Below are 26595 nucleotides of genomic sequence, written 5' to 3' on the forward strand. Positions count from 1 at the left end.
CATATGTTCTACAACTAGTCAGTAAACTATGGCCCAGAGGCCAAATCTGACCTACCACCTGTGCTTGAAAATAAAGTTTTATTGAAAGATAGCACTACTCATTCATTTACGTATTGCTATGGCTGTTTTTGTGATACATGGCAGAACTGAGTAGTGACAGAGACCATTAGGCTCAAAAAGCCTAAAACATTTACTAATCTGGCCTCTTAACAACAACAAAAAGTCTGACCCTTTGTGCAGCAATCTGTCCTTAAAAACCATAAAGAAGTAATTTAAAACTGTTTTTCTCATTTTATGATGTCAAATTTAATAGTATGTGATACATCATATGTACATATGTACAATACCAGGAGAGGTGAAATATAGAATTTCACAGCATATAGTGTTAATATTTTGTTTTATAATATAGGAAGGAGCGTATCAAAATATTTATACTTACAGTAAAATAATTAGGGAAGTTTTGTTTTATTGATAATGATGTGACTAGCATGAATTCAGAGAGGTACAAAAAGTCTCCTCTTAAAGTAGAACTAATACAGTTCTAATTTAGTATAGCATGCAGTTCCATTCCTACCAACATTTAATGTTAGCTTGTACTTAGCTAGCTCTTAATAGAAGCAAATACTAAATAATTCTTAAAGCCTTAAAATATGCACTAAGGCTCATTGAACCTTACTTTTGAACATTATTTCCTATTAGGGAGTTTTACACTTGAGTACAAATATCTGGCTCTTTTCTTTAGAAACGTCCTCCTCGGACAAGATGTGCTATAATTCTATTATATGTAATATAAAATTGTACCAATGATAATAGATTCTCAAGAGTTGAACGTACAGATGAACTAAATACAGATTTTCTGGAAGACATACATAACTTCAAAATATTGCCTGTCCCTTGATTTTCTACTCTTAAGATAGTTAACTTTAGAGAAACTGTAAAACCCATTTATTAGTGCTAGAAATTTCAGGGCAATTTAATTTGGAGAATAAAATAAAGAACTGATGTAGATAAATGAAACACAAATGTATAGTAAATTTAGAGTTTTTTTTTTTAATGAAACTACATTTTAACTGTCAGAATGCTTTGCTTTTAGTTTTTATTTTGAAGTATTTGAACTATTGAAAAATAATGAGATCTTTTCTTTAAAGACCCCAAACTCAACATTTTTCTAAAAAGGCTTATGCAACCAACTTTCAAGTGTCTTTTTATGACTGTACATAATTCTTGCAGGCCTTATCAATAGTAAGAGCTTAATGGGTGGCTTCTAGCCCAAAAACTCATTCTATATCTTCTGAGCATTACCTTTATTTACTCATTTTTCCTTATTTTGCTTAATTAAACCAAATAAAAACATTGATGACCTACTAAATTCAAGACATGAATACAGTTTGAAAGAAAATCTTACTTGACATTCTCTATTAGTTTGGTGCTAGATACTTTTTCCTCAAAGACTGGTCAATAGGGACAAGGTTGAATAGAGCCAAGATAAAGAATTGTAGTTTATTTGTCCAGTTTCTTCTTCTTCTACCTCAGTGGTTTCAACAGCTTTCTAGCAAGTTCCCTTTAAGAAGAAACACAGTGTCATAATAGACATAAAAACTCAATTGCTAAGTATTCCATAAATGTTAGTTCCTTTTTTTATTTTCCCCTTATCTTACTTCTTTATCCTTCCCTTCTACTTCAGGCTTTCTCAAATCAAAATCACTATTCTCACCCTTGCCAGGCTTCCCCCCTCCCCCAATAATAGTGCTTTTAAAGCTGGCTGATGTTGGTTCTGCAGAAGGAGGGAAACAAAGTATGACTAGGAGTCTCTCACTGCTTCTCCAGGCAAAAAAGTTCTCCTTTGATTCATTTCAGACCTCATTTGCTTTTTGACATTTCTTTAGGTGGTATGTTAAAACACTGGCCTGTGTCACTAAAATGATAATTATACTGTAGTTCCACATTATGATCTTCATTAGTTTGCAAGTTCCTCAGTATCAGAAACAAAATCTCAGTACTCAATTCCTATCTGGGTCAAAGTACAACATAACTATTTATTGAATGAATAAAAATGTGCATGGACTGAATGATTCTTTTTTTTTAAAAAGATTTTATTTATTTGACAGAGACACAGCAAGAGAGGGAACACAAGCAGGGAGGAGTGGGAGAGGGAGAAGCAGGCTTCCTGCAGAGCAGGGAGTCCGATGCGGGGCTCGATCCCAGGACCCTGGGATCATGACCTGAGCCGAAGGCAGACGCTTAATAACTGAGCCACCCAGGTGCCCCGGACTGAATGATTCTTAATTTAAGTGTATTTAAAATTTTATGTAACCTTTTAGTAATGAGGGCACTATGGTAAAAACAAATTAAATTTTCAATAACTTGTCTAAATATACTACTTTTATTTGCAAAGTTTAATTCACTAGAAGTAATTTTATTTAACAATATTTCTAAATTTATATGTCTATATACATACATATACACATACACACATACACATGAGTTAAATGGGTTTTTTAATTGAGATTTTCATGTTATAAATCTAATTTGTAAAATGAAAAATTTTGGTAGAAGATTAGTAGCATCAAAAACTGTTTTGATTAAGCCAAACTGACAGGTAAGGGACTTTTATGTTGACAGCTGAGTCAAGTTTATCTGCTGGGGAAGCCAGGAATTCTTAAAAAATTATAGACAGCTAGGGCGCCTGGGTGGCTCAGTTGGTTAAGCGACTGCCTTCGGCTCAGGTCATGATCCTGGAGTCCCTGGATCGAGTCCCAAATCCGGCTCCCTGCTCGGCAGGGAGTCTGCTTCTCCCTCTGACCCTCCCCCCTCTCATGTGTTCTCTCTCATTCTCTCTCTCTCAAATAAATAAATAAAATCTTTAAAAAAATATATAGACAGCTAGATTTAAGTACTCTGCAGTTAAAAGCAGCTACAGTTTATTTAACAGGTTGCTTGGAATCAAGTAGTACTTACTGTTTTGGTATCTTGCCTGACCTTTTCCATTTACAAATGAATCAGTGCCCCATAGAAATAGTTTTAAAATATAGTCAAAATGTCCCAAGTTCATCAATATTTTTTATTAACTAGAATGATAGAACTCTTTAATAGTATTTTCCTGATACTGAGTTTGTGTATTTCTTCACACAATCTGTAAATGAACACCTGCCAAAACAAGTATCTATGATATTTATACCAGATTGTTTCTATGTAGGAACACTATGTTATACTGCTTGCTTTCTTGAAGGAATACAAAAGATTAGAAGTTGTGAATGTTGCATACAAACTTTGGTTTCTTTTGAAATGCTACCTCAAACTAGAGTTTTCAAAAGTGAAATTTACTGATAATAATACAAAGCAGAATCTAGGTAAACAAACAAACAAAGTTCAAATCTATAACCAACATTCAGTACTAATTTTTATCAAACATCAACCAGTTTTTGTCCTAAGAAAGTATCTAAAAGTATGACCCAATACAACAATAGAACACCAAAACAGGCATGAATTATTTTTTTTTCATTTGTTCTGAGTGTGGTGCTTTGCAAGTTCTATGAATGGTCTCTGAAGATCAAGTTCATTGTTTTTTGTTTTTAAAGATTTTATTTATTTGACAGAGAGAGACACAGCGAGAGAGGGAACACAAGCAGGGGGAGTGGGGCAGGGAGAAGCAGGCTTCCCGCTGAGCAGGGAGCCCAATGCGGGGCTCGATCCCAGGACCCTGGGATTGTGACCTGAGCCTACAGCCGAGGCTTAATGACTGAGCCACCCAGGCGCCCCGATCAAGTTCATTGTTTTTAAGGTTGAGGAAAGAGACTTACTCAAGCTAAACAGAGTCAAGATGGCAGAGCCAAGGCCAGGGTTTCTCAGTTTCTACAAAGGGCCTCCAGAGTTCCTCCAAGGAGCCACAGAAGCCACTGGTGGGGCTGTGGAAGGGTTAGGCAGGTAGGACACTCACGTTCCCCTTATGCACTGCAATCTCTTTAACAAGAGTTGCTCAGCTTGCATCTCTTTGACATATTTGAAATTCTGGGTAAGAATGAGCTTAAAAAGAAAAGAAAAATTCTGTCCCTAAAAAAAATAAATTTGAAAACCACTGTAGTATCTCATGTACCATGGGAAGAAAAGAGGGGGTATATTATGGGGACCCAAATTTGAAATAATGTCCCTGTTAGTAACTACCATGAGAAACACCTAGAAATTGCATTTCAAAATAAGGGAAAAGGGGTTCTGAATGTGGTTTCTGTACAATAAAACTTTTATTATTTTTCTTTTTTTATATACTTTGGTTATTGACTTGATGGTTCTAGAAGTTTGCATCCTACAGAAATGAACAATGAATAAACAAAGTCTGGTAGAGGAACTTCCAATGTGTTTCAGAATACAAGGGCAGGTGGAGCCTACAGAAAAACATAAGAACAAACTAACAGAAATCAGAATGATGGAATGCTGTATGGACATATTGACAGTAAGAGCACCATATGGGCAAAACACTCAAAAAAGCTTTCTGGAAATGAGGTGCTCCAGTAAGAGTAGAGATAAAGGAAATGACATTCCTGGTGGAGGGAACAACAGAGCTGAGGAGGGGAAAGCATGTTTATTGAAGAGAAAGATAGATCCAAATGGAGAGGAGTGTTTGTGTCCGTGATATATAAGCTTGAGTTGGTAAAACGGGGTTATTTTGAAGAAGTACTTTGAAGGCAATAGAAGAGGACACTGAATTTAAAGTATGCAAAAGGGGCAATGGGTACTACCTTTGGTACTCAACAAGTGTTTTAGTGCTAATAAGCTAGCAGTGTATTCTGCAAGGCACTTTTCTGTAGTGTCTTAAATTACTGGTGGTGGAAGTATCAAAAGATGCTAGATCATCTTCATAGGTTTATTTTAAAGATTTATTTGAGAGAGAGAGAGTGTTTGTGTGTGTACATGCAAGGGGAAGAGGGGCAAAGGGAGAAAATCTTCTAGCAGACTCACCGCTCAGTGTAGAGCTCCACCCAGGGTTTGATCTCATGACTCATGAGATCATGACCTGAGCTGAAAACAAGAGTTGGACACTTAACTGACTGAGCTACCTAGGCACCCCTGTTTTCATAGATTAAAACCACATACGCAATAATGGACACACACAGACATTTTATACTTTTGCAATTGTGCTGGCAAAAAAATAAAAAATAAAAGTAACAGGCATACACTATGACCTAATCCACCTCTTGTGCATCAGATTTATATATTACATATAGTTTTTGTTTTTATCATCCTTTTTTTTTTTTTTTTTGAGAGAGAGTGAACACGATCAGGTGGGGGAGGGAGGGGAAAAACAGAGGGAGAGGGAGAGAATCCCAAGCAGGCTCCATGCCCAGTGTGGAGCCCCATGCAGGGCTGGATCCCATGACCCTGACATCATGACCTGAGCTGAAATCAAGAGTTGGATGCTTAACCGACTGCGCCACCAGGGCGCCCCTATCATCCTCCCTCTTTTAAAAGATTTTATTTATTTGAGAGAGAGAGTGAGAGTGAGCATAAGCAGGAGTGGGGGAGAGGAAGAGGGAGAGGGAGAAGCAGACTCCCCCCTGAGCAGGATGCACAATGTGGGGCTCAATCACAGGACCCTGAGATCATGACCTAAGCTGAAGGCAGCCGCTCAACCAATTGAGCCACCTAGGCACCCCCCTATCATATCTTTTTAAAGCATCTGGAAAATAAGAAATTTTGCTTAATAGTAAATGCTCTGGGTTTGAGAAATATTTGAAATAGTCTCTCCTAGGGTAGTGTAGAAATATTTGTATACATTAGAAAAATAATGGATATTATTAGACAATTAAAATTGAGGAAAGAACGTTCTTAGGAAAATTTGAATTAAATGACTCTGGAGAAGTGTTCTTTTCCATTTATAGCTTTTATTTCTGTTTCTTCACTATGCAAGATGTGGAGACAAAATTTTACCTAGTATATTAAAATAAGTAATATAAAAAAGTAATCAATGAACTGGAAATATCCTTCCAAGGTCAAACCAATAAATGGTCTTTAGAAAGAGTTTATAGTATGATTATTAATTTTTAGGGGAAAACTTAAACCATTTTTTATTTTTTTAACTTTTTTTTAAAGATTTTATTTATTTATTTATTTGACAGAGAGAGACACAGCGAGAGAGGGAACACAAGCAGGGGGAGTGGGAGAGGGAGAAGCAGGCTCCCCGCAGAGCAGGGACCCCGATGCGGGGCTCGATCCCAGGACCCTGGGATCATGACCTGAGCCGAAGGCAGTCGCTTAACCAACTGAGCCACCCAGGCGCCCTTAAACCATTTTTTAAAAGTAATACATCCTGTATATACATAAAATAGATCTCAAATGAAACTTATCTCACAAAAAAAGATTTTTAAACTTCTAAATATATTTTTTCAATCTCTAGTGTCTTCAGACCACCCAGCTGAAATGTTACATGTTTCCTCCCCTCCTTTCTTTTTCTTTTCCCAAGTTCATTGTGGAGGTCTATGGCTATGCATGCACACACATGCCATGGTTTTCCTTTCTAAAACCTGGTACAGGATCTAAAAAAATCAGTGACAGAGAAAAAAAAATTTTTTTTAAGATTTTATTTGTTTGAGAGAGAGAGAATGAGAGAGAGAAAGAGCACATGGGAGGGGGGAGGGCCAGAGGGAGAAGCAGACTCCCCGCTGAGCAGGGAGCCCGATCTCCAGGACTCGATCCCGGGACTCCAAGATCATGACCTGAACCGAAGGCAGTCGCTTAACCGACTGAGCCACCCAGGCGCCCCAAAAATTATTTTTTTAAGGAGCAAATTTTTTTCCTTCTTGGGAGTTACCTGGTTTTGCTGGATAAATACTGTGATATGCTTGTTGAGAAGTGTGCATAGGGAAGTATGCTTGAGTGAGAATAGTGGTAATTGGACAGTATTCTAAAATGAATGGCTTCTATAACTGCAGTGTTTTTGTTTTCTTAGAAAGCAGGCTTGGAAGGAGAGCTGAATTGCATTTGAATAAGACTCTTAGGAGAGGGAGGAGAGGAGAGTGGTGAGATGGCTGGTTTCAGATCAGAACATAGTTTTGAAGAGTACTGATATGCCAGATAATGTTGATTATAAAGGTTTCAATAACCTCACTCCGTTTTCCAGCTCTGAAAACTGACTTCTGCTGCTCTGGTCTTGTGCAGCTAGATCTGTCTTGTGCATGAGCATGGGGAAAAAGCAGAGGCTTCTTGATCTAATAACCTCTGGATCACTCACAAGCAGAAGTGTGCACACACTCACAGAACTGTGCACACATGCACACAAATGTATATCACCATGTATATCACCATGTTCCTGCCTGTTAGTATAAGCTATTTTCCCATTGACCAGGGGAGGTCAGTTCATGTAAGGATCACTCCGTTCTCCAATCACTGTGGTTACACTCATGGTAAAAAAAACCCAGAATTTTAAGAGCATGCACAAACTGATTTAGGCCTCTGATAAGCCACTGGAAACAGATGGAAAATGCCAGCTTTTGGTGCTTCCAGGACCACACAGCCTGTGAATATAATCATTTAGAAATTTTCCACCATTTATCTTGTTTTCTTTTGCCCAAGATTACTTTGTACTTTTAGGATATTAAGAATAAAAGCTACATATTTATATGGATAAAAGACTTCATTCTAATCTCTGTTTGTAACTCAAGAAACATCACATCAAAATTGTTGTATTACTGTTTTTCATAATGGTGGTATTATGAATATAATTCTGCTAATTCTTAAAACAACTGCTGTCAGAAGAAGCCCTTTGTTACATAATTAACTTTAACACTGGATAATTTTTGTTGTATGGCCTTATTGTCAGGTGCCTATCTTTATTTCACATCTACTTTTGTTCTATAATAACTAATATTTTCTGAACTAGAATAGATCTTAGAGATCATCTAATCCAGCTAAACTGTACAGAGAAAGACGTTTCATGTTATACATTTCATGAAAATAACTTTTATGGAGTACTACACAAAGATGGAAAACTTTGAATTCTGAAAACATAGATGTATGTCATACTAAAAGAACTTTCACAAAGAAACCTTTTGAAAATACTAATTAGAATTTGTAAGTTGATACTTAGGGATGAACAATATGTGTATTGACTTGCTCAATGAGAGGGCTGACAAAACTGCATTAGTTAGGATGCCTTTGGCTGTAAGTAACAGAAAATGCAAAAAGAACTGGCTTAACACTAAGGAAGATTTATCTGATACTAAAATGTTTTGAGTTAAGGTGGTCACAGAGTTGGCTAATTCAGCAGCTCAATTACTTCATCAATGACAGGATCTAACTTTCCATTTTGTCATCCTGAGTATCTAGGGTTGTCAGAGTAAATACAGGACATCAAGTTAAATCTGAATTTTAGTTAAATGAAATATATCCCTTATGATATTATTCATTATCTGAAATCTCATATTTAGCTGGGTCCCTATATTCCTGTTTCCTAAATCTGGGAAACTTATTAGCATCTTGGTTTTTCTTTCTAGGCTAGCTCCACTTACGGTCACAAGATGGTTGCCTTATCTCTTGGTGTCATATGTAGATGCCAATATCCAGTGGCATAATAAGGATTCTGTTGGTAAGGAAGAAGGTGGAGGAGTGGTGGTGGTAGGTAACCAGCAATATAGGTCTCCAAGGGCAAATCTGAATTTTTGTTGATCGAAACATAATTTCCTCTAATATTAAGTAGTTAATTATATCATAGTAGGTAATTCAGCCTGCCTTCTGATTCAGGGGTAGGATTTCTTTTCTGTAAAAATTTATTTTTTGTCTTTGAGTCTCTTTGTTGGAACTGGGAAAGCCCCTATCACTGCATCTAAAATAACAAATTTTACAGAGTATTCTGAACTAAGGGAGGAGTATGGCTCATTTGCACATTTCCCCTTTCCATATGCCACTATTCCTAGGGCACATGTAAGAGGTTCTCCATGTTCATGGTTGCTGGTTCTTTCCTCCTCCTCTATGTCAGTTGTTCACAGTATGCATGGCCAAATTATACCTCAGTTTCCTATATTCTCTTCCTCCTTCCACTCTCCCACCTTTGAAAACTTAAAATATCCATAGGGCCATATTTGTACTTAAATGGTAATGGTTTTATATGGGCTAGATAAACTAAACTGTGTTAATATTTACTTTACTAATGTGCTGGACCTCTGAGGTAATTTAAAGCTTTAATCATTTCAACAGTTCAACCTCTTTAAAAAGCTCTTCAGGAAAGCTGCCAATTTAGGCATCTTAGTGCCATGGCACTTTTGGCTTCCCTATCACACTGCCAGAGGCAGGTGGCTACAGGAAAGGTTGACCTATATGACTGCACTTCCTGGAGTATGTTCATTATGTCTGTCTGGTCTCTCTTATGCCATCTTTCATTCCCTCAACACGTTCACATTGCAATCCACTGGTTTCTGCAGCCGTTTTCTCCACCCCATTTCCTGTCTCATGTTGAGTGATTCATAAGTGACTTCAATATTTATAGATGTGCCCCACCCAACACCCTAGACTCATCATTTCTTGACCTCTTTTGCTGCACAGGCCTTTAACTTCTTTGGATTTCAGTGATCTACAACCAGTGCCATACTCCAATGCTACCTAGCCCTCCCCAGCAACTCTTTACCCTTCTTAATGACACTTCACAATGTTACTCTCTTATTCTGAGTTCCTGCTGTTTTCAATGATCCCTCTTCCTTATTTCTATCAAACTATTTGATTTCAAAGGAACCTAAACCTTAAGAATATAACAAAGATTCAAGTCCCTGAACCCCTACATGACCCGGATTCTTTCCCTCCTGCCCTATGTCTTCCAACTAACCCTACATGCTATGGCTTATCTCATCAACTAATCTCAACTTCCATCATACTCAACCTCTGAGCTCCTATCCTGGATGGGTGTAAAGTTTTGTCTTTTGAAATTCAACACCTATGTACCTAAACCTGCTAAGTGAAGTCAGGCCACTGCCATCAATCAGCATTGTAAAGGAGTTAAGAGCATGGACTCTGGAGCTAGACCACAGAAGCTCAGTTTCAGGATCCTCCACTTACTGGCTGGGTACCCTTAGAAAAATAGCATAATCACTTCGCGCCTCATTTTCTTCATCTGCAAAGAGGGAATAATAGTCAAGCATATCTCACAGACATATGATGAATAAATGAGCTGATATTTATAAGGTGCTTAGAGGGATATATAATGATTAAATAAATATTTTACTTCTCCCCTATAGTTTTGTTTCCATTTTTAATAACAACTATGCCAAACCTTTACTCTTTTAAATTCTCCAACCAGCTCACGATCCATTTCTTTAGCGATGATCTGGCCTAATTCTCAGAGCATATGTAGGACATTAGGTGTGAGTTCCTTTAAATTATCTTCCCCTGGGGGTGCCTGGGTGGCTCAGCTAGTTAAGTGTCTGCCTTTGGCTCAGGTCATGATCCCAGGGTCCTGGGATTGAGTCCTACATCAGGCTCCCTGCTCAGCGTGGAGTCTGTTTCTCCCTCTCCCTCTGCCTGCCACTCCTCCTGCTTGTGTTCTCTCTCTGTCAAATGAATAAAATCTTCAAAAAAAATTATCTTACCCTGAAATTTTAACTACATTGGTACATTGTATCTCTTTCCAATCTAAAATTAAGAAATGACCTAAATGAAATAAATTTTCCTCCCTTTCTCAAGATCTTATCCCTCAAATACCTAACCTTTTCTGTGTATATTTAAACTTTTTCTGTCTACTTGCTCTTGTCTTTAACCAATAAACATGGTCTATTCCTCAAAAAAATAACCAGAAATCCTTCAACTCTGTATTTCCTTTTAGCTATTTTCCTATCTTTATCCTTTTCTTCATTAGATGTCTACATTTACTGTTTCTATCTTTACCTCTCTCATGACTTGACAAATGACAGTAATTATAAGAAGGTCTAATATTAAAATTAAGTGGAAATAAACTCAGAGGGGTCAAAGCTTTAGAAACTGGTTTTTCTCCAACCTTTTCCAGACACAGATAATCATGATCTTGAATGGCCATATATCTATATAATGGTTTTCTTGCTCTTTTGTTCTATCTTAACCAATTAATTGTTTTAGTTTGACTGCCCCTGCTGTTTCCTGTTTCCCTCTTCTAAAAAGAAACCAGCCCCAGAGAGTCCTACTACAATCAAGGCTTCACTGTTCACCATTGCACTGCAATTATTATCAAGGGCAACACTAATATCTGTACTGCCAGACCCAGAGGTCAATTCTCAGTCTTCATCTTAATCAACTTCTCAGGAAGTTGGTAGAGTTGATCATTTCCTCCTCTTTTAAACCCTTTTTTCAGTAGCCTTCAAGATACCACTTCTCTTAGTTCTCTTCCCACTTTGCTGGTTGCACTAACTGATCATTCTTAGCCTCTTTTGCTGGATTCTTCTCATTTATTTGTCTTTAAAATGTGGAAAACTCCAAGCACTATCCTCAGACATCTCTTCTTACCATTCTTCCACCAATTCCCCCCTGCTGGCCCCAATTAGGTTTTTAGCTGTAGATACTATTTATATGCTGATGACTCTTAAATTTATATTCCAGTCCAGATTTTTCCCTTGAACTCTATATTCATGTATCTAAATGCCTGCACAACATATCCCCTTGGATGTCTAACAGGCTTTCAAACTTAATATATTTGACAAACTTTTGTTTCTCCCCAAACTTCTCCACTCTCAGTTTTCTCCACCTCAGCCAGGGAGAGTGTGTACACTTAAGAGAGGGAAACTCTCAAAGAACACAACAATAAAGCTGGTAAAAGAATGAAAACCAGTGAAGGGGACTGAGAAGTAGGAGAAGAGGAAAATGTAAGATCAAGAAAGAAATGAGAGGAATAGTCAGTCCTGCAAAAGCTATAAAGATAACTATAAAATGAGTGCTGAAAAGGATCCAGAGGATTTAGCATTTTAGAAGTCATTGATGACTACTGCTTTGATATATTGGGAATAGTTTACTTGGGAAATAGAAACATGGCTCTCTAGTGTTAGTGAGTCCAAGCACACACATACCTTATAATAATATTTAAGCCAAACTTTCATCCAGAGTTTCAGCTCTGTACTGTATTTTTGAATGCTTGGGGCTACATTTCCATCAGTATATTTATAAGTACCTATATATATATTTATAAGTACTAATATGTCCTATAATGAACTCATTTCCTTTCCTCTCTCTTGTTCTTCTTACTCCTAAACAAATTAATGCCAAATCCCAAATTTTCCTAAATTCTCTATCATGTTGAATAACACCAATACCTATCCATGCACCTACAAGTAGAAAAAACCTTGAAGATCATTCCATTTCTTTCTTCCCACCCATTTCCAATTTGTCAAATCTGATTGCAGCCCCTATTCCTACCAGTCTAACTTGAGTCTGTATTAACCTCCGTATCCCCAAACCCCATACTAATAAGCCTCCTAACTAGCTCCTTTGCCTAACAACTTCCCATGTCTGACTCTTTCAGCTAGATAGTTACTAGTTATCTTTCAACAAAGCACTTTAGTTAAAAACTGAAAGGTGCCTCTAACTTCCCACTTGCAATAACACAATTTTAGGATAGCACACCAAGGCCTTTGAAATTTGGATCTCACCTACCATTCCAACCTCACTTTATGACAGTTCCTCACTTGCTTTAACATAATCAAACTGAAGTACATTGTGGGGGGGGGTTTGCAAATATTTCCCATACTTCTATCTCTGGAATAAATAGCTAGAGTTTTCAAAGTTCAAATAACTTTTTCTCCCTAAATTGTAAATGCAATTTCAAAAAGTTTGGAAAATAAAAGAAAAAGCCATAATATTGTCATTGTAATGGAGCAGCTTTATTTCCCTCCTAATATTCCCCTATGGATATATATATATTTGTATAGTAAACATAATTTTGCATACTATTCTTACATATTTAGCTTTTCCTTGTCATAGTGCAGAAAAAGAATATAAAAAATTATAAAATATTATTTTGAGAAAAGAAAAAATAGAAGAAGAAGAAAAAAAGGGTGGGGACAAAGTAGAGCTATGAATAAGGTTTAGAATGCATACCATGATGACCTACTCATCTACCATGGGTGAGCCACACATTTGGCTTTCAATTTTCTAGTAACCAATGTTAAAAACAGAAACTTTGTTAGTTATCCAAGTCCTGGTGCCCAGGAGATTAGAATAAAATGTCCCAGTAATTTCAACTCATCTTGGAAAAAATATTGTAAAAAGATATTTCTTCTGAGTTTCTCCTAAAGAGAACACAGGGTGATGTACTTAACAACTTCTGGGAAGACTCCTTATTAGAAAAAACGCATCTCATTTCACATCATTGCTCATATTGAGAATCAATATAGACAGATGCCATTTTACAAGTCAGAGAGATTTTGTAAAAACCATCTTTTTGGAAATCATTTGGTACTATTGAGGCACCCAGGTCTTTGCTGGTCTGCTTTAAAGAATGGCTAAATATTAACATATTGAAATACTCACATATATATTAGTCACAGTAGTGGCGGAATATTACCCTTCAGAAAAACTGTCTGAATATTGTTTCTCTTTAAAATAGAATTTTAAATAGTTTTTAGGTGAAAGGTGAAATCTTAAAACTTCAGGTCTCCTATTAGGCAATTAAGGCTTACTTGGAAGACCAGATTTTAGGTTAAGCAACAATTCTCTCTTCTTGATCAAGAGTGTGATGCCCCCTGAGAAAGTTCTCTGAGTACAAGAATGTGGCTGGGCCAGGGATGCTACAGTCTTGGGTTTTTGTATCTAACAGAATATCCTAGAAGGACTCAAAAATTAGTTGAATGATATACTCAAGTTTGCAGAGATTCTCACTGTCCCCAACCTTGAGTCCTCTCCAGAAAGATGGCTAGGTGCAGCTACAAATTTGGGGCCAGGGGTATCACCTTTACTGATAAATTGTAATATTACATCCCCTTAAGAAGCCTAGATACTAAAATCTTTGTTTTTATATTCTCCAAGTTTTTCAGAACATTTGATAAGATAAAAGCAGTTTTTCTACCTTTGCCTTTATCAATGTTTGTAGGGCTTTGAGATCTGGATCCTTGTCCCTAATTAATTCTGTCACTAACTAGATAGCCAACCTTGAGCAGGCTACTTAAAGTTTCTGAGCTTAGTTTCCCTCCCTTTATAAAATGAGGGAGTTGTAGTAGGTAATTGGCTCCCCAGGATTCCTTCCAGTTCTGAGTCACACTGACCCTCTGCCCATCAGCTATATGTGAAGAATCTTCTCGGTCCGAAGAGAGTAAGTGATTACTAATGTTTCTCTAACAGTGGATCTGGAGTACTAGGAGACAGTCACACATCTTAGGTGAGAGTGTAGACTTTGCAGGGGAAAAGTCCTGGTTCCACTCTGCCACTTATTAGTCCATGGCCTGGGGCAAGTATTAACCTCTCTGAAGCTCAGTTTCCCTAACTATAAAGTGAGAATAATACAAGCCCTTATAGAGTTGTATTAAATGAGACACTGTAAATCCAATCCTAAGTACAGTGTCTGGCACAAAGCAAGTGCTCAATCAAAAGTATCCATTTTCAACGTTGTTATTTCCTTGGGTCCCCTGAAATAATTGTTCTTCTACCACCACTTGTCCAAATTGAATATCAGCACTATTATAATAATTACAGTAGTTAAAGGTTTTAAGGTGCCAACTTGGCTGACTAGTAAAAAATTGGAAAGACACAGGCTCAGGGGATTTTTAAAAAATTAACCAAAACAACCTGTGTGTTGACCTTTACCCTGTAGTTCTTTTATATAATAACAGTCTATTAATAAACAGAACTTTAAGCTGTTTGATTTAGTGCTAATGTAATCCAGGCCAACTATGCTACCTTTCTTGCCTGCTCCAGAGAAATTTTAATGGAGGTTTGTTTCATTTTTCTGTTGGATTTGAAATAAGATTGTGGGGAAGTTCTTAGTTTTGGGTTCCCATCAATAGATATTTAGTTCCTTTAACTTTTGATCATTTGTTGATTATATTTAAATACAACTAAATGTGATAAAATCATTCTTAGATAGTCGAGATAAGCTTTGAAGGCTGTATAAGTACTTATTTTATAATTTAGAAACAATTGCCTAACCATAAAAGAAAAGGAAAAAATTCCCCAAATGTGGGAAACCAGAGTTTTTGGCTATGCTCTTAAACTACAGCAGGAAATATGTGTTTGTTTATTATGACCCTAGTGCTTTCATAGCCAGATTAACTTTCACAGAGTTTTCATTCCATTTAACCAATAATTGTCACCCTGACTTGTGGAAACTGATAATTTGCAGGGAGTTCAAGGAGAACATTTGCATAGTTCCATCTAGTAGAACCTGGCTTGTCCCCGCAGCTTTCAGACAGACCCTTTGTGAACAATTCTAACTGTAGGGCCGCCTACAGGTTGTGTCAATTACCACACAGTAACTTGCTGGGTCAACCTGTGTTAAAGGTGGCTTTCATGGCCTATCAAATTTTATAGCAAAGGAATTCTGAATTATCATTATATGTTTAAGAATCTCCCTTTATTGATTTTTTTCTAGGTTTCTCCTCATTCATGAGATGTGAGCCTCAACTGATTTGTACCAAGTTGTGGAAGAGTAATTACTTGTATTTCTGCTAAAAAGTTCTCTGCAGGATAAAGGGTGAGTAATATGTTATATAGATAAAGAAGAACCTACACTGATTCATAAATCTTGAATACCTGATTGTTAAATGTCTAAAATGTATCAAGCCATTGTATAGACTTTCATTATATTAATTCAATTTCAAAAGTTTTTTTAGGAATTAGCTTATTATTTTCTGTCTCTATAGCTCTATTTCCTTTAATATTTTATTGTTTAATTAACTCTCATGGAACTTCTCTTATTTTAAAAGCAATTTTAAAGACTTGTATACCAAATTTATATACAACTTTCTAAAAAATGCCTAAAGTTATTATTAATTTGTCAAAATTGATTTAATTAGCATAAAGAGATTATTCAGTGGATACATCTTATAGCTTCTGAATTAAAGAATGACAAAAAGGGGGACTTAACTGATGCTAAGATATAAGGGATCTGCTGGTTCTACTCAGTATCACAGTGGTGGTTGAATTGAAGTGTCCTTATTTTGATGTCCCACCTGCTCAATCTTACACTTTTTGGTCAGTGATGGTAAGAAAAATTGGTAGAGTTAAATGTAAGGAATAGACAAAAATGGTTTAGCAAAATCCTGTCTGAGTCTGGCAGAAACCCCGCTCTCTCCCCATTTTGTCCACCCTCAAACTTGCCAAGCCTTGTTCACTTTGGCTTTATTTTAAAAATGCATTTCTGGTGAGTGAGGAAAGGTTTTGTACTGTGTTTTCAATGACTCACCCAAAATAACTCCATTGAACTTGTAAATGGTCCTGTTCTGAATGCAGATTGTGTTTGTTCTGAGATGGGCATGAAGGAGCTGCAGAAAGGAGATTAGAGAAGGGAAATGTGGTGGGAGAGGCAGTGCAGTTTATATTTATTCAGGTTCAGGCACACATAAGAATTATTTTTAAAAAAGACATTGTGTGTGTGTATGTGTGTGTTAAAGAACTGTCTATGAGGTCAGTACCATTTAAAGCTTTTAAAGATACATCTGTATTAGATATGGTTCATCTAGTCACCAACCTCTTTTGATTCTCATAAAATGAAGTAGGAAGATTTACAAGTATATAATTTCAAATATATGCATTATAAAACTTTTTAAAGCGCTAAATGGCTTCAAATAGGAAATATGTGTGACATGAGCTAGAAATTAAAATAGGAAGAAAATGTCTATCAATACATTGATCATATAATAGGACAGAATTAAAACTGGGAAATGCAATAATGACATCCTCTTGTTTTGTTGTGTACCACATAAAAATGTTTAATATCTGAGTATTTAATATCGATAGATGTACTTCTTCAAAAGCTTTTATGATTCAAAATGTCAGAGATCTTTAAAAACAATATTTTAGGGCAGGACTGAAAAGAAAAAGAAAAAAGGACTGATCTAAACTTTCATGAATTCATGAAACAGACCAAATAAAGCTTATTCTGTTACATAATCTTGCCTCAGTCAATTGTTGATGAAGAATAGATGAGCTATTCTTACCTGTTGCTCAGAAACACCAAAGAATTGAGCCACTGAAAAGAAAACAAGCTATCTACAAGGTTTTACCATGGAGAGGGTAAATTTAGCATTATGTGGCAAACTGAAGAACTTGTGATCTGAGGACAGTGAAATGGATGATAAAATGACAAGTCTTCAACATGCACAAATTAGAAAATATGTAAATTTACCCAGATTATGTACATAATCTGCAAGGCAAAGTTCCAGTGGTATTAATACCTGCTTCTCCTTCTGATGTATACGTGAGAAAATAAGGGAAATCAAAATAGCAGATTGTTATGCTATATTATTGCTTACTTAGGAGGACAATGAACTAGTATAATACTCCCCAAATTTTTGCTAATGTGGAAAAAACCCTAAGAATAAGTCACAGGTTCAAGTTATAGACTATACAGATGAATTTTATTACTTTAAAATATACACAACTAAAAATACTTTCGAGAATTTACTTCTCAAGTCTCTTACATTCATTGTGACTGGATTGGGGTGGGAGAGATGGGGACATAATATATAGTATTTTCCAAACTTATTTCATACAGAATTCTTTTCTCAGGGAATCTTACTGAAATATAAAATGCTGCTCTGTTTATTTAATCTGCAATTCTACTTAACTTACACCTCCCACCGTCCTTTTGTCTTAACAAGGGGTGAAAATGTGGTAAACTGCAATGCTACCACTTTCTGATCAGTCTGTATTATTAAGATTTTGATGCATAAAATAAAATTTTGATTACATAAATATTATTGGACAAACAATGCAATAACTAGAACAAAATGCCTTAACTTACTCAATAGTAAATCTTGTTTAGTAATTTTGAGGCATATTTAAGGTCTGGAAAAGTAGAAAATAACTAAAGTAATTAAACTGAGCATAATGTTTCATTTCTGATTAAGCTTTTCCATTTAAAACTGTCTAACCAGAGTATGTTTTCTTTCCTAGCCTGAATTTATGCCATTTAAAAAATTCATCTGCATAAGCACATAGATGTCACTTACCAGTATGAGAACAATCCCCCTATTATAAAATTGATTTTTGCCTTCTGCAATATAACAATTCCAGCAGCTATCCTGAGCACCTACTTCCATGTGATTCCATGTGATGCTCACATCAGTTTGGGAAGGTTGTTATCATGATTGCTATTTCACAGATGAGGAATGTGATGACGAGATAATAGCTGTCTTGCCTTAGGCCATAAAACTAGAAAGACACAGAAACAGATTTCAAACTTCAGTCTGACACCAAAGACCCTACTGTTTCCACTACAACTTGCTAGATGGAATTATCCACATCTAATATAAATTTGTTTGTTCCTCTACGTTGTAAGCATAGGTGAATCAGACATTATTCCTTACGCAGAGCTTCTGCAGTGTGGTCCACAATACAGTACTTTTTGGGGAAAAAAATCCTTGAAGAAGCAAATAACTAGACTCTCTTCATGTGTGATATGGCTTTCATTACTAAATAAATAAAACAACTTGGGCATTTTTAAAAAATTTCCAAGTTGAGAATGCAATTAAAACCCTTTACATTTCTAAATAGCTTGCTGTTTCAAGGATTTCCTTCCCTACTATTTCTGTACCCTTAACATTTTGCATTAAAAATTATCATGTAGAAGAAAACATACAATTGTGCTATTGGAGATTCAACAATTTCTATATTCTATTCTAATATTACCACCTGCTGGCATTCACCCCCCCCCTTTCTTTATAGCTTGACTCTGGTGGTTGGTTTTTAAATATAAAATATGGTTCACTATTGCCTTTCCCAAAAATTCTTTGTTGTCTAAAAGCATTTAAACAACAAAACTAAATAATAAATAATAGGCCTTAGAGGGGTACCCCTTAGAGGGGCTCAGTCAGATAAGTGCCAGACTCTTAATTTTGGCTCAGGTCATGATCGCAGGGTGGTGAGATCCAGACCCAAGGGATTCTGAGCTGGGGGCGGAGCCTGCTTAAGATTCTCACTCTCCCTCTGACCCTCCTCCCCTCACTCAGGCTGGCATGCGTGCTCTCTCTAAAATAAATCTTAAAAAAAAAAAATAGGCCTTAGAGAAACAACATAAAGCAAATACTTTATCCATTTGTCCATCCTGAAGAACATAAAGAGCAGGACATTTACCTCAACAGAAGTCATGTTCCTGGTGGGATTAGCACTGTACTAAAAGTGTAAGGGGTACAAGAAGAATACAGAATAATGTTCTTTAATCTCTCACAGTTTACAGTGTGGCTGGGAAGTCAAACATACCCTCAAAGGCCAGTCATATTATTTACTGCACAATTCAGTCTCAACATAAGAGACCTAGACATTCAGTTGTGTATCAGGGAATTGTGGGAGAGATGTGACCAGAAGTGGTGGAAAGATGTGGTTGAGGAAAAGTTCTGACTCAGATGGATCTTGAAATACATGAAGGTATTGGACAGAAAGAACAGCAATAAACTGAGATGCAAGGACACAGAGACAGCAACAGCGTGTGGAGAAAATGGAGTTGAAGCTAGGAGCCCCAGATGAGTAGGGCGGGGTCTGTCAGGGCCCAGAATGAAACTGTGAAGACAGCATATTTTGTTCTGTGTGGCTTTTGACCACCCCTTTCAGAGCCTCCTCTCCTGCTACTTCCCTCACTCTCTCTCTCTTACCTTTCCTACAGGGAACTAGGCTCTAGCCTATTCTGAAGGACCATTAAATTGTTAGCTGCAGTTTGCTATAGGACTCTTGAAGACTGAAAAGTCTTTTAAGATTCAAAAAAAGAATAAAGTGAAATTTCAAGCCAATGAGAAGCTAGTATCAATGTTCTAGCACCCCTTCTATTTTCACAGTACATATACATAGGCCCAGAATATAATGGTGGTTCTGGAAAGTTAGTCTGTATTTTTGATATGATCTGGTAGATATTGGTAAACCATCAGAAGTTGGTGTGCGATTTTGAATACGATTTTATAGTCTTTGTACTAAATGAGATTTAAAAAGGGGGGATGCCCAAACGCATTTTTATAATAGTTCTGAACCTTGACATCATTTGTTTCTTGTAGCATCCTGTAAACTCTAAAATCCAAGCAAATATTTCTATACTTTCCTAGCCATTCCTTGCTCTATTTTCCTTCATTTCTCTATGTCCAACTTCATTGTGGAATTTACAGATTAAACGTTCTTTCTCAATTCATTTTCATACATAACAAAACCACGATATATAACTTTCTTAAGCATAAAAGTAGCACTTCACGAAGTTTGGTCTTCTCCAGTTTTGACATTTTGACAAATACCAATTACGCGCCTTTCTTTCATCTTCCTCCTCAACTCCTTGGACTTCAGTAAGTCCGCGAGCCCAAGCCGACACTTGTTTTGACGTGGTGAAGAGAGGCACTTGGCCTTTCCACAGTTTTTCTGTGAGAGAAGTTGACAGGAAACAAAGATCGCTAACAAACAAGCAAACAAATCTCGCCCGCTCCGCAGGCCAAAGCGAGGGGGACCCTGCGCCCCACTCCGCGCGCGCCGAGCGACGCTCCGCCCGCGCGCCCCCGGCCGGAAGGGGGCGTGGGACGCCGCCGAGGGAGGGGCGCGCAGACGCGCCGCGGCCGGCCGGGCCCCTGGCGCGTCGGGCGGAGGCGGGAGGCGGAGGCTTAGGGGCGGGGAGCGGGGCCCGGGGGCAGGCCGGCGCTCGTTCTCTGCCGCGCTCGCTCGGGCCACTCGCGCTCCCGCGCCGCGCCGCGCCGGCTTCATGTGAAGCGCCGGCCCTCTGCCCCCTCCCTCCCCTTCCTTCCTTCCCTCCCTCCCTCCCGTCCCCTCCTCCTCCTTCTTTTCCTCCTCCTCCGCCCCCTCCCGCGCCCGCTCCCGCTCCCCGGGGCCCCCAGCCCGGCTGGGCGCTGACAGCAGGGGCGGGGGTCCCCGCCGCCGCCGTGTCTCACGCAGGCTCCGGCTGGGGCAGCGGAGCCCCCGGTGCGGCCATGGACCGGCCTCTGGTGGCGTCGGCGGAGGCGGAGGAGGAACTGGAGTGGCAAGTGGCGAGTCGCAGGAGGAAGGCCTGGGCCAAGTGCCGCGGCTCCTGGCAGGCGTCGGAAACGGAGGACCTGTCCACAGAAGCGACGACGCAGGACGAAGACGAGGACGACGAGGACGACCTCCCGGGCGCGAAGCTGCCGGCGGCGGCGGGGAGAGGTCTGTGCGCCCGGCCGAGCCGTGGCGGGCGGGGGGACTCGGGGAAGTGCAGGCTGGCGGGCGGGGGAAAGTCTCGTGCGCCCTGGGCGACTGCTGTGAGTTCTGGAAGATCCTCCAGGACTTGCTAAGCCGGGGGAGAGGGGACACATTGGACCTTTAAATGCGCGCGCTTGGCGAGGCGTCTCCAGAGTCAACATAGACACCCCGGTGCCATCTCGTTTCCTTTCAGATGGACACTTAAGACATGTTGCTTAGGCTGCATTTTAACCCCAGTAGATTTTCCTACATGGGAGTGTCCAGGTTGACCGAGCGGTCGGAGTCCGCCTGGGGTCGGTAATGAGCTGTCCCCTCACTCTGCCCCGCAGGAAACGTGCCCAACGAGAAGATCGCGATATGGCTCAAGGATTGCCGGTGAGTCCTCGCTTTCGCCGCTCGCATCCCAGGGGGAGATCCGCGGAGATGGCACTCCGGAGCGGAGTCACTAGGGCCGCAGTCCCAGTGGGTCCCGTGGCCGTTGCGAGCTCTAAGCCGGAAAGTGAGCCGGCGGATAGTTTCCTCCTCTAAAAGATTAGAAATGGAAGTGCTGTGACCGCTGATTATTTGGTGACCGTGTTGACTTAACAGTTGTTAGGACTTCAGCCCCCGTGCATGATGTTAGCATCAGAGATCAGAGACCTAAAACAAATAATCATGCAGTGTTGTTATTCTTGCCTTGTTTTTATTCGAAAGGATTTTCACATTTCACACAGTATTTTATTTTGCTTTTGTTTTGACGTCTGTATATCTGGCATGGAATGATTTCCCTTTCAAATGTGTTTTAGATGAATTTAGTTTACCTAACAGCACGAACTGGGCTTTAATTTTATTTTTGTGCCTTAATTCTATTTGGACAGCTATAAAACTAACTTTGTTCTTGTAGTTTACTCCTTGGACATGCATTTGTCAGATGGTACTGGAATGCACGAAGGGAAATAGAGCTTTGAAGGCATTCAGACGGCATAAATCTAATTGCATGCTTTGGCAACTGGTACAAATCTTTGATAAAGTACAAGAGGAGATGAATCATATTGCAAGTAAATCTTACTACAGTAAAAAAGGGCTTGTTTTATATTTTAATTTTTTCCCAATTTATTTTCTACTTGTAAAATCTCATATGAAGAATGTTACTTTTTAATGTGGCTATGGTGTTTGCTTCTGCACATACTTGCCATCTCATTTTGGGCTTTTCTTAATCTTTTGTTCAAGTACCAGAGGTAAGGACGTGTTTTTTGGAGGAAGGAGAAGTGATTTTCATATATGTCAGCTTATTTTTCTAACCTAAACACAGATAAAGTATTGGCTACTACTCCATTGATTTCCCGTTTTGATGAATTACCTGGATTTTTTAGTAACTTTGATGAATTACTAAGCACTCTTCACTGCAGAACTCCTTAACCTTTATTGGGGGTGTCATAGACCCTTTGAGATATGAAGAAGTATATGGACCTTCTCTCTAAAGGTGCATCAAAAATAATGTTTAACAGCAAGAGGAAAATCACATTGTGTTTACTTAATGATGTATAGGAATTAAGATTATATGCGATCATATCAAGTAGACAGTACGTTTATCTTGTAAGATAAATGCAGTAGGCAAATGTTACTCATCAGACATATCATCTCTGAAAATTCCGAAAGTTTTGTTGCTAATCTTATGTAGGCAGATTCTATAGTCTACTGCTCCTTCCCTCATAGGTTTCCTGCATAGATTTCCTTCTTGTTCCTTAGAGTTGCACGTATTTTGTACAAAAGGGGCATTCATTTGTACCTGGGAAAGCTAAAACAAATAGTCTTGTAATGTTAGTTGTATTATCACAGATTTCACCGCTAGGATATATGCAACTGTAGTTTTTTTTTTTTTTCTGTAACAGTTTAGGATCCTTCTCAGAGTTAGGCATCTACCTACTTTGTACATTATAAGTGATCTAAAGCTAGCTTTTTCCCCTTGATACATTCTCATTTTTTTTTCTTACTGATGTCCATATCCTGAATAAAGATACCATTTGTCATTCCTTTAAGGGGGAGGGGGTGTCCTTTATTTTGATAATCACTTTTTTAACTAAGTGGAAATAAATTGCTTGAATTAACATCTAAGAAAGGATAGTTTTTGAGAGAATTTGGAAGAGAGCTGTTGTAAGAGTGAGAAACTTGTTTCTGAAGGAGAGTGGCAGTTCTATTCTCTTTATTTGCCATTTTCTGTTAGGGCACCCACGCATAGAGACATCTGCAGGAGTAAAACAGTGTTTTCTCCCAAGAAAGTAGCCCAGGGAAGAAGAAGGACTTTATAAAGGCATAAATTCCAGTTTTATTAAAATATATGCAAAAACTTAGCTCAAAGTTTTTATTGTCTTTATGGTAGTTGTGATTCTTTTACATTTTTCAAAAGCACTAATTTTCAAAGAACTGCCGCTGCTTTTATATTTGCTTGCAGAAAGTTTTAACATTAAATTGTCATTTCAATAATATTTTTTGAGACTGATATTTTTATGATCCCATATTTGATGTGAATTTGTAACAGGTATAAACTGTTACTGATGAAAAATTCAAATCACAAAACAGAACTTTCAAAATAAAAGTGTTTCTTAATATAATTAGTTTTGAGAAAGAAATGAAAAACATTTTCATTTTCACGTTAAAAAATTTCTAAGTTATCTGTGTTTGAACGGGAAGAATGTGAAAGAATTTTAGCAATGGCTGGTTCTTAAGGTTGATTCTCAAGCCAACTTCTTAGTTTTTAGAGTTAAATGAAGATATATGTATTTCATAGTTTAAAAACAGAAAAAAAAATCTTAAGCTTCTTCATTTAGACCAAAAAATATAGTTGGGGTAAGGGAGGCACTGAGAGATGCTCTAAAGTGCTGGTGATAGGTCTGACAGATGAGGTTTAAAAAAACTGTTGAGCCTTATTTCTAACTAGACTCTGACTTTTAAATTTTATTAAAGATTTGTTTTCTTTTAATTCTGTTTCCTGTTTCTAGGGAAGGGATTGAGGGGAGCAGACATTTTCTTAATGCCTGCTGACATTCTCTTTTTCTGTTTTTGTAAAGAAAATGCTAATTAATATCATTTGTAATTACAATTCTTGCTCTTAATTGCTGGCAGATCAGATATGTGATTAAATCATTCCTGGTGAACTGACTTGAGGATAGGTGTTTGCTTAGTTAGTAGGATATTACTTATGTAATAGTCTTGCATTCCTTTTGTGTTTGGGGAGGAGAGTTAAACTGTGATTAGAAGCTTGCTTGGCTATGATCCTTTAAATGTAAAGTTGTGCAGTAACAACTCTCCAGATAGCTTTTTAAGACTAAGGTTTATATATTTATGTGGTTTCAGTACCCCTTTGGGAGCCTCACTGGATGAGCAAAGCAGTAATACGCTCAAGGGTAAGAGAAAGTTGCCTTTCTAAATTTGTTCTTTATGAGAGCCCTACTTAAGAGGGAATGTATACATATGTAAATTATAAAAGTAATGTTCATTTTACAAAATATGCCATTCTGAGAGAAAAGCCAAAAGAAAGAAACCTTGTCATAAACCATAAAACAGTGAATAGTTCAAGCAAATTACTAAACCTTTCCACAGTGTGAAATTCTTATTTTTGTCTAGTTAGATATTATGAAGATTAATTAAATGTAGAAATATGATATGTAAACATAAGGAAAATATTGAGTGAACTGGGTCAGCTTTAGTGCAGCATTTCTTTGCTTACATTAACTGAAATTGCCATACCTGAAAATTTACCAGCTGTGCAAGACAGAATTCTAAAGTTCAAAGTACAACAAGAATGTGCAGGTAGTGGCAAGGCATATAAAAAACACTTATAGTATTAGAAAAGTCTAGCTTGAGCTCCTGACTGTTAAGGGAGGTAAAAAGGAATGATTGCTCCGGTATCTGATTTTCCATGAAACTCTTGGATAAGATGTTAGCTAAATGAGTATCTTCAAAGACATAGTAAGTATAAAATAGCTTATATCAGGGCTTTTAACAACTTTACCTGGCTGCAAATCATGGTTTGTTTGTGATAAAGCTTATACTTGCTTTTTGAAATAATATAATCAGAATAATGAGTACATTCAGGTTTGAAATACTTTATTGTATCTTATTTTTTGCTTGGTCAATTTGCTTTAGCTAAAACTATGATTTTATATGGGGGTCCAGAAGAACAGAACACCAGGATGAGTCTTCTAATGTTTCTTTCAGGTGTGCTTGTGAGAAATGGAGGCAGTTTTGAAGATGATTTGTCTTTGGGAGCTGAAGGTAACATTTGTTTGGAAGAACTGTATTTTTATACAGGTTTAAAATTAAAAAAAAAAAAAAAATTGAGTGCTTTCAGGTGTACAGTCCTTAGAGCCAAAGTTAAAAGTCTTGAAAATGGCTCAGACGCACTTTATAGAACCTTTATATGTTAATAATCTAGTCAGAGCTTGTAGGATACATGTAGAAATGGCTCTGAAAACCATTGTGAAATGTCCATGTCTTCCTTGGACTTAATTGCTTAAAGGAACTGTTTAGGGGCAAACAATGGTCATAGAACTGAGGGAAGAATTGCCCCGCCAGAAGGAAGGAAACTTAAATATTTATACATGAGAAGACTAAAGTGAAGCTTATTTTTAGTGTGAGGTAGCCTTATGTCAGACACAGCTGCGGCTTGTCTTTCTCTTTGCATTCAAGTGTCTCCTGTCTTTTCCCCTTCCTCTTTTTCCAGATTTTTAGAACACTAAAGGACAAAAACAAAATAGAGTTATTAGAATTTAATTAGAAATCATTACGCTGATGTCTATTCCAGACTGCATTAATATTTTAAAAGTGCATTGTGCCATGTTTAAATTTTCACAGATGTTATTATCTAGTCAGTGGATTTATATAGTAAAGTTTTCCACAATGTAGAATTAAACATTTTTATTATTTTATTATTTTACTGGTATTGGGAGATTATTAGTAGCTGTATAGCTGGGTTATGAATGTGTTTTTTATCAAAAAGAACTAAGGATTTTATTAAATCTTTTCAAATTAAATTAAAAATTTTATTGAATCTTTTCAAATTATAAAAGATTTAAAATGTAAATCTTTTAAATTATAATGATGAATGATGAATTTATCCATTGAATGTAGTGTCCTTGATCTTTTACTGTTTTAAGTCAGACTCTATGGAAGATTACTTACTTAGAACCTTCTAACCTTCTAACTCTAGAATATGTGAATATATGAGGTTTTATTATTTCAGTTAATGTGCTTTCAAGGAATAAACTCTGTAAAGAGGTTAAACTTACTGCTTCCCAGTGAGTACAGTTGAGCATACTGTCCACC

General features: G+C 37.5%; 1 protein-coding gene and 1 long non-coding RNA gene across 5 annotated transcripts in view; one reads left to right on the plus strand and one right to left on the minus strand.

Annotated features, from left to right (window-relative positions):
- Positions 1–961: 961 nt before the first annotated feature.
- Positions 962–18195, minus strand: LOC110592284. Its single transcript, XR_002481092.1, has 3 exons — positions 18102–18195; positions 16334–16412; positions 962–1561 (listed from the first exon to the last, which is right to left on the minus strand). It is a non-coding gene; the product is annotated as an uncharacterized LOC110592284 (long non-coding RNA).
- Positions 18196–20757: 2562 nt separating this feature from the next.
- Positions 20758–26595, plus strand: part of ITPRID2 (ITPR interacting domain containing 2) — a 39258-nt gene continuing 33420 nt past the window's right edge. For 2 of the 4 annotated variants that reach the window (XM_021703326.2, XM_021703328.2), the window contains exons 1-4: positions 20761–21255; positions 21621–21666; positions 24625–24674; positions 25489–25545. In XM_021703326.2, coding sequence (XP_021559001.1) covers positions 21045–21255; positions 21621–21666; positions 24625–24674; positions 25489–25545 — 364 coding nt within the window. In that variant the 5' untranslated portion in view covers positions 20761–21044. Of the gene's footprint in view, positions 21256–21620; positions 21667–24624; positions 24675–25488; positions 25546–26595 lie in introns of all 4 variants that reach the window. The other 2 variants (XM_021703329.2, XM_021703327.2) reach the window with 2 other exon arrangements.

Source organism: Neomonachus schauinslandi, chromosome 3, assembly GCF_002201575.2.
Source record: "Neomonachus schauinslandi chromosome 3, ASM220157v2, whole genome shotgun sequence".
NCBI classification, from domain to species: Eukaryota; Metazoa; Chordata; class Mammalia; order Carnivora; family Phocidae; genus Neomonachus; species Neomonachus schauinslandi.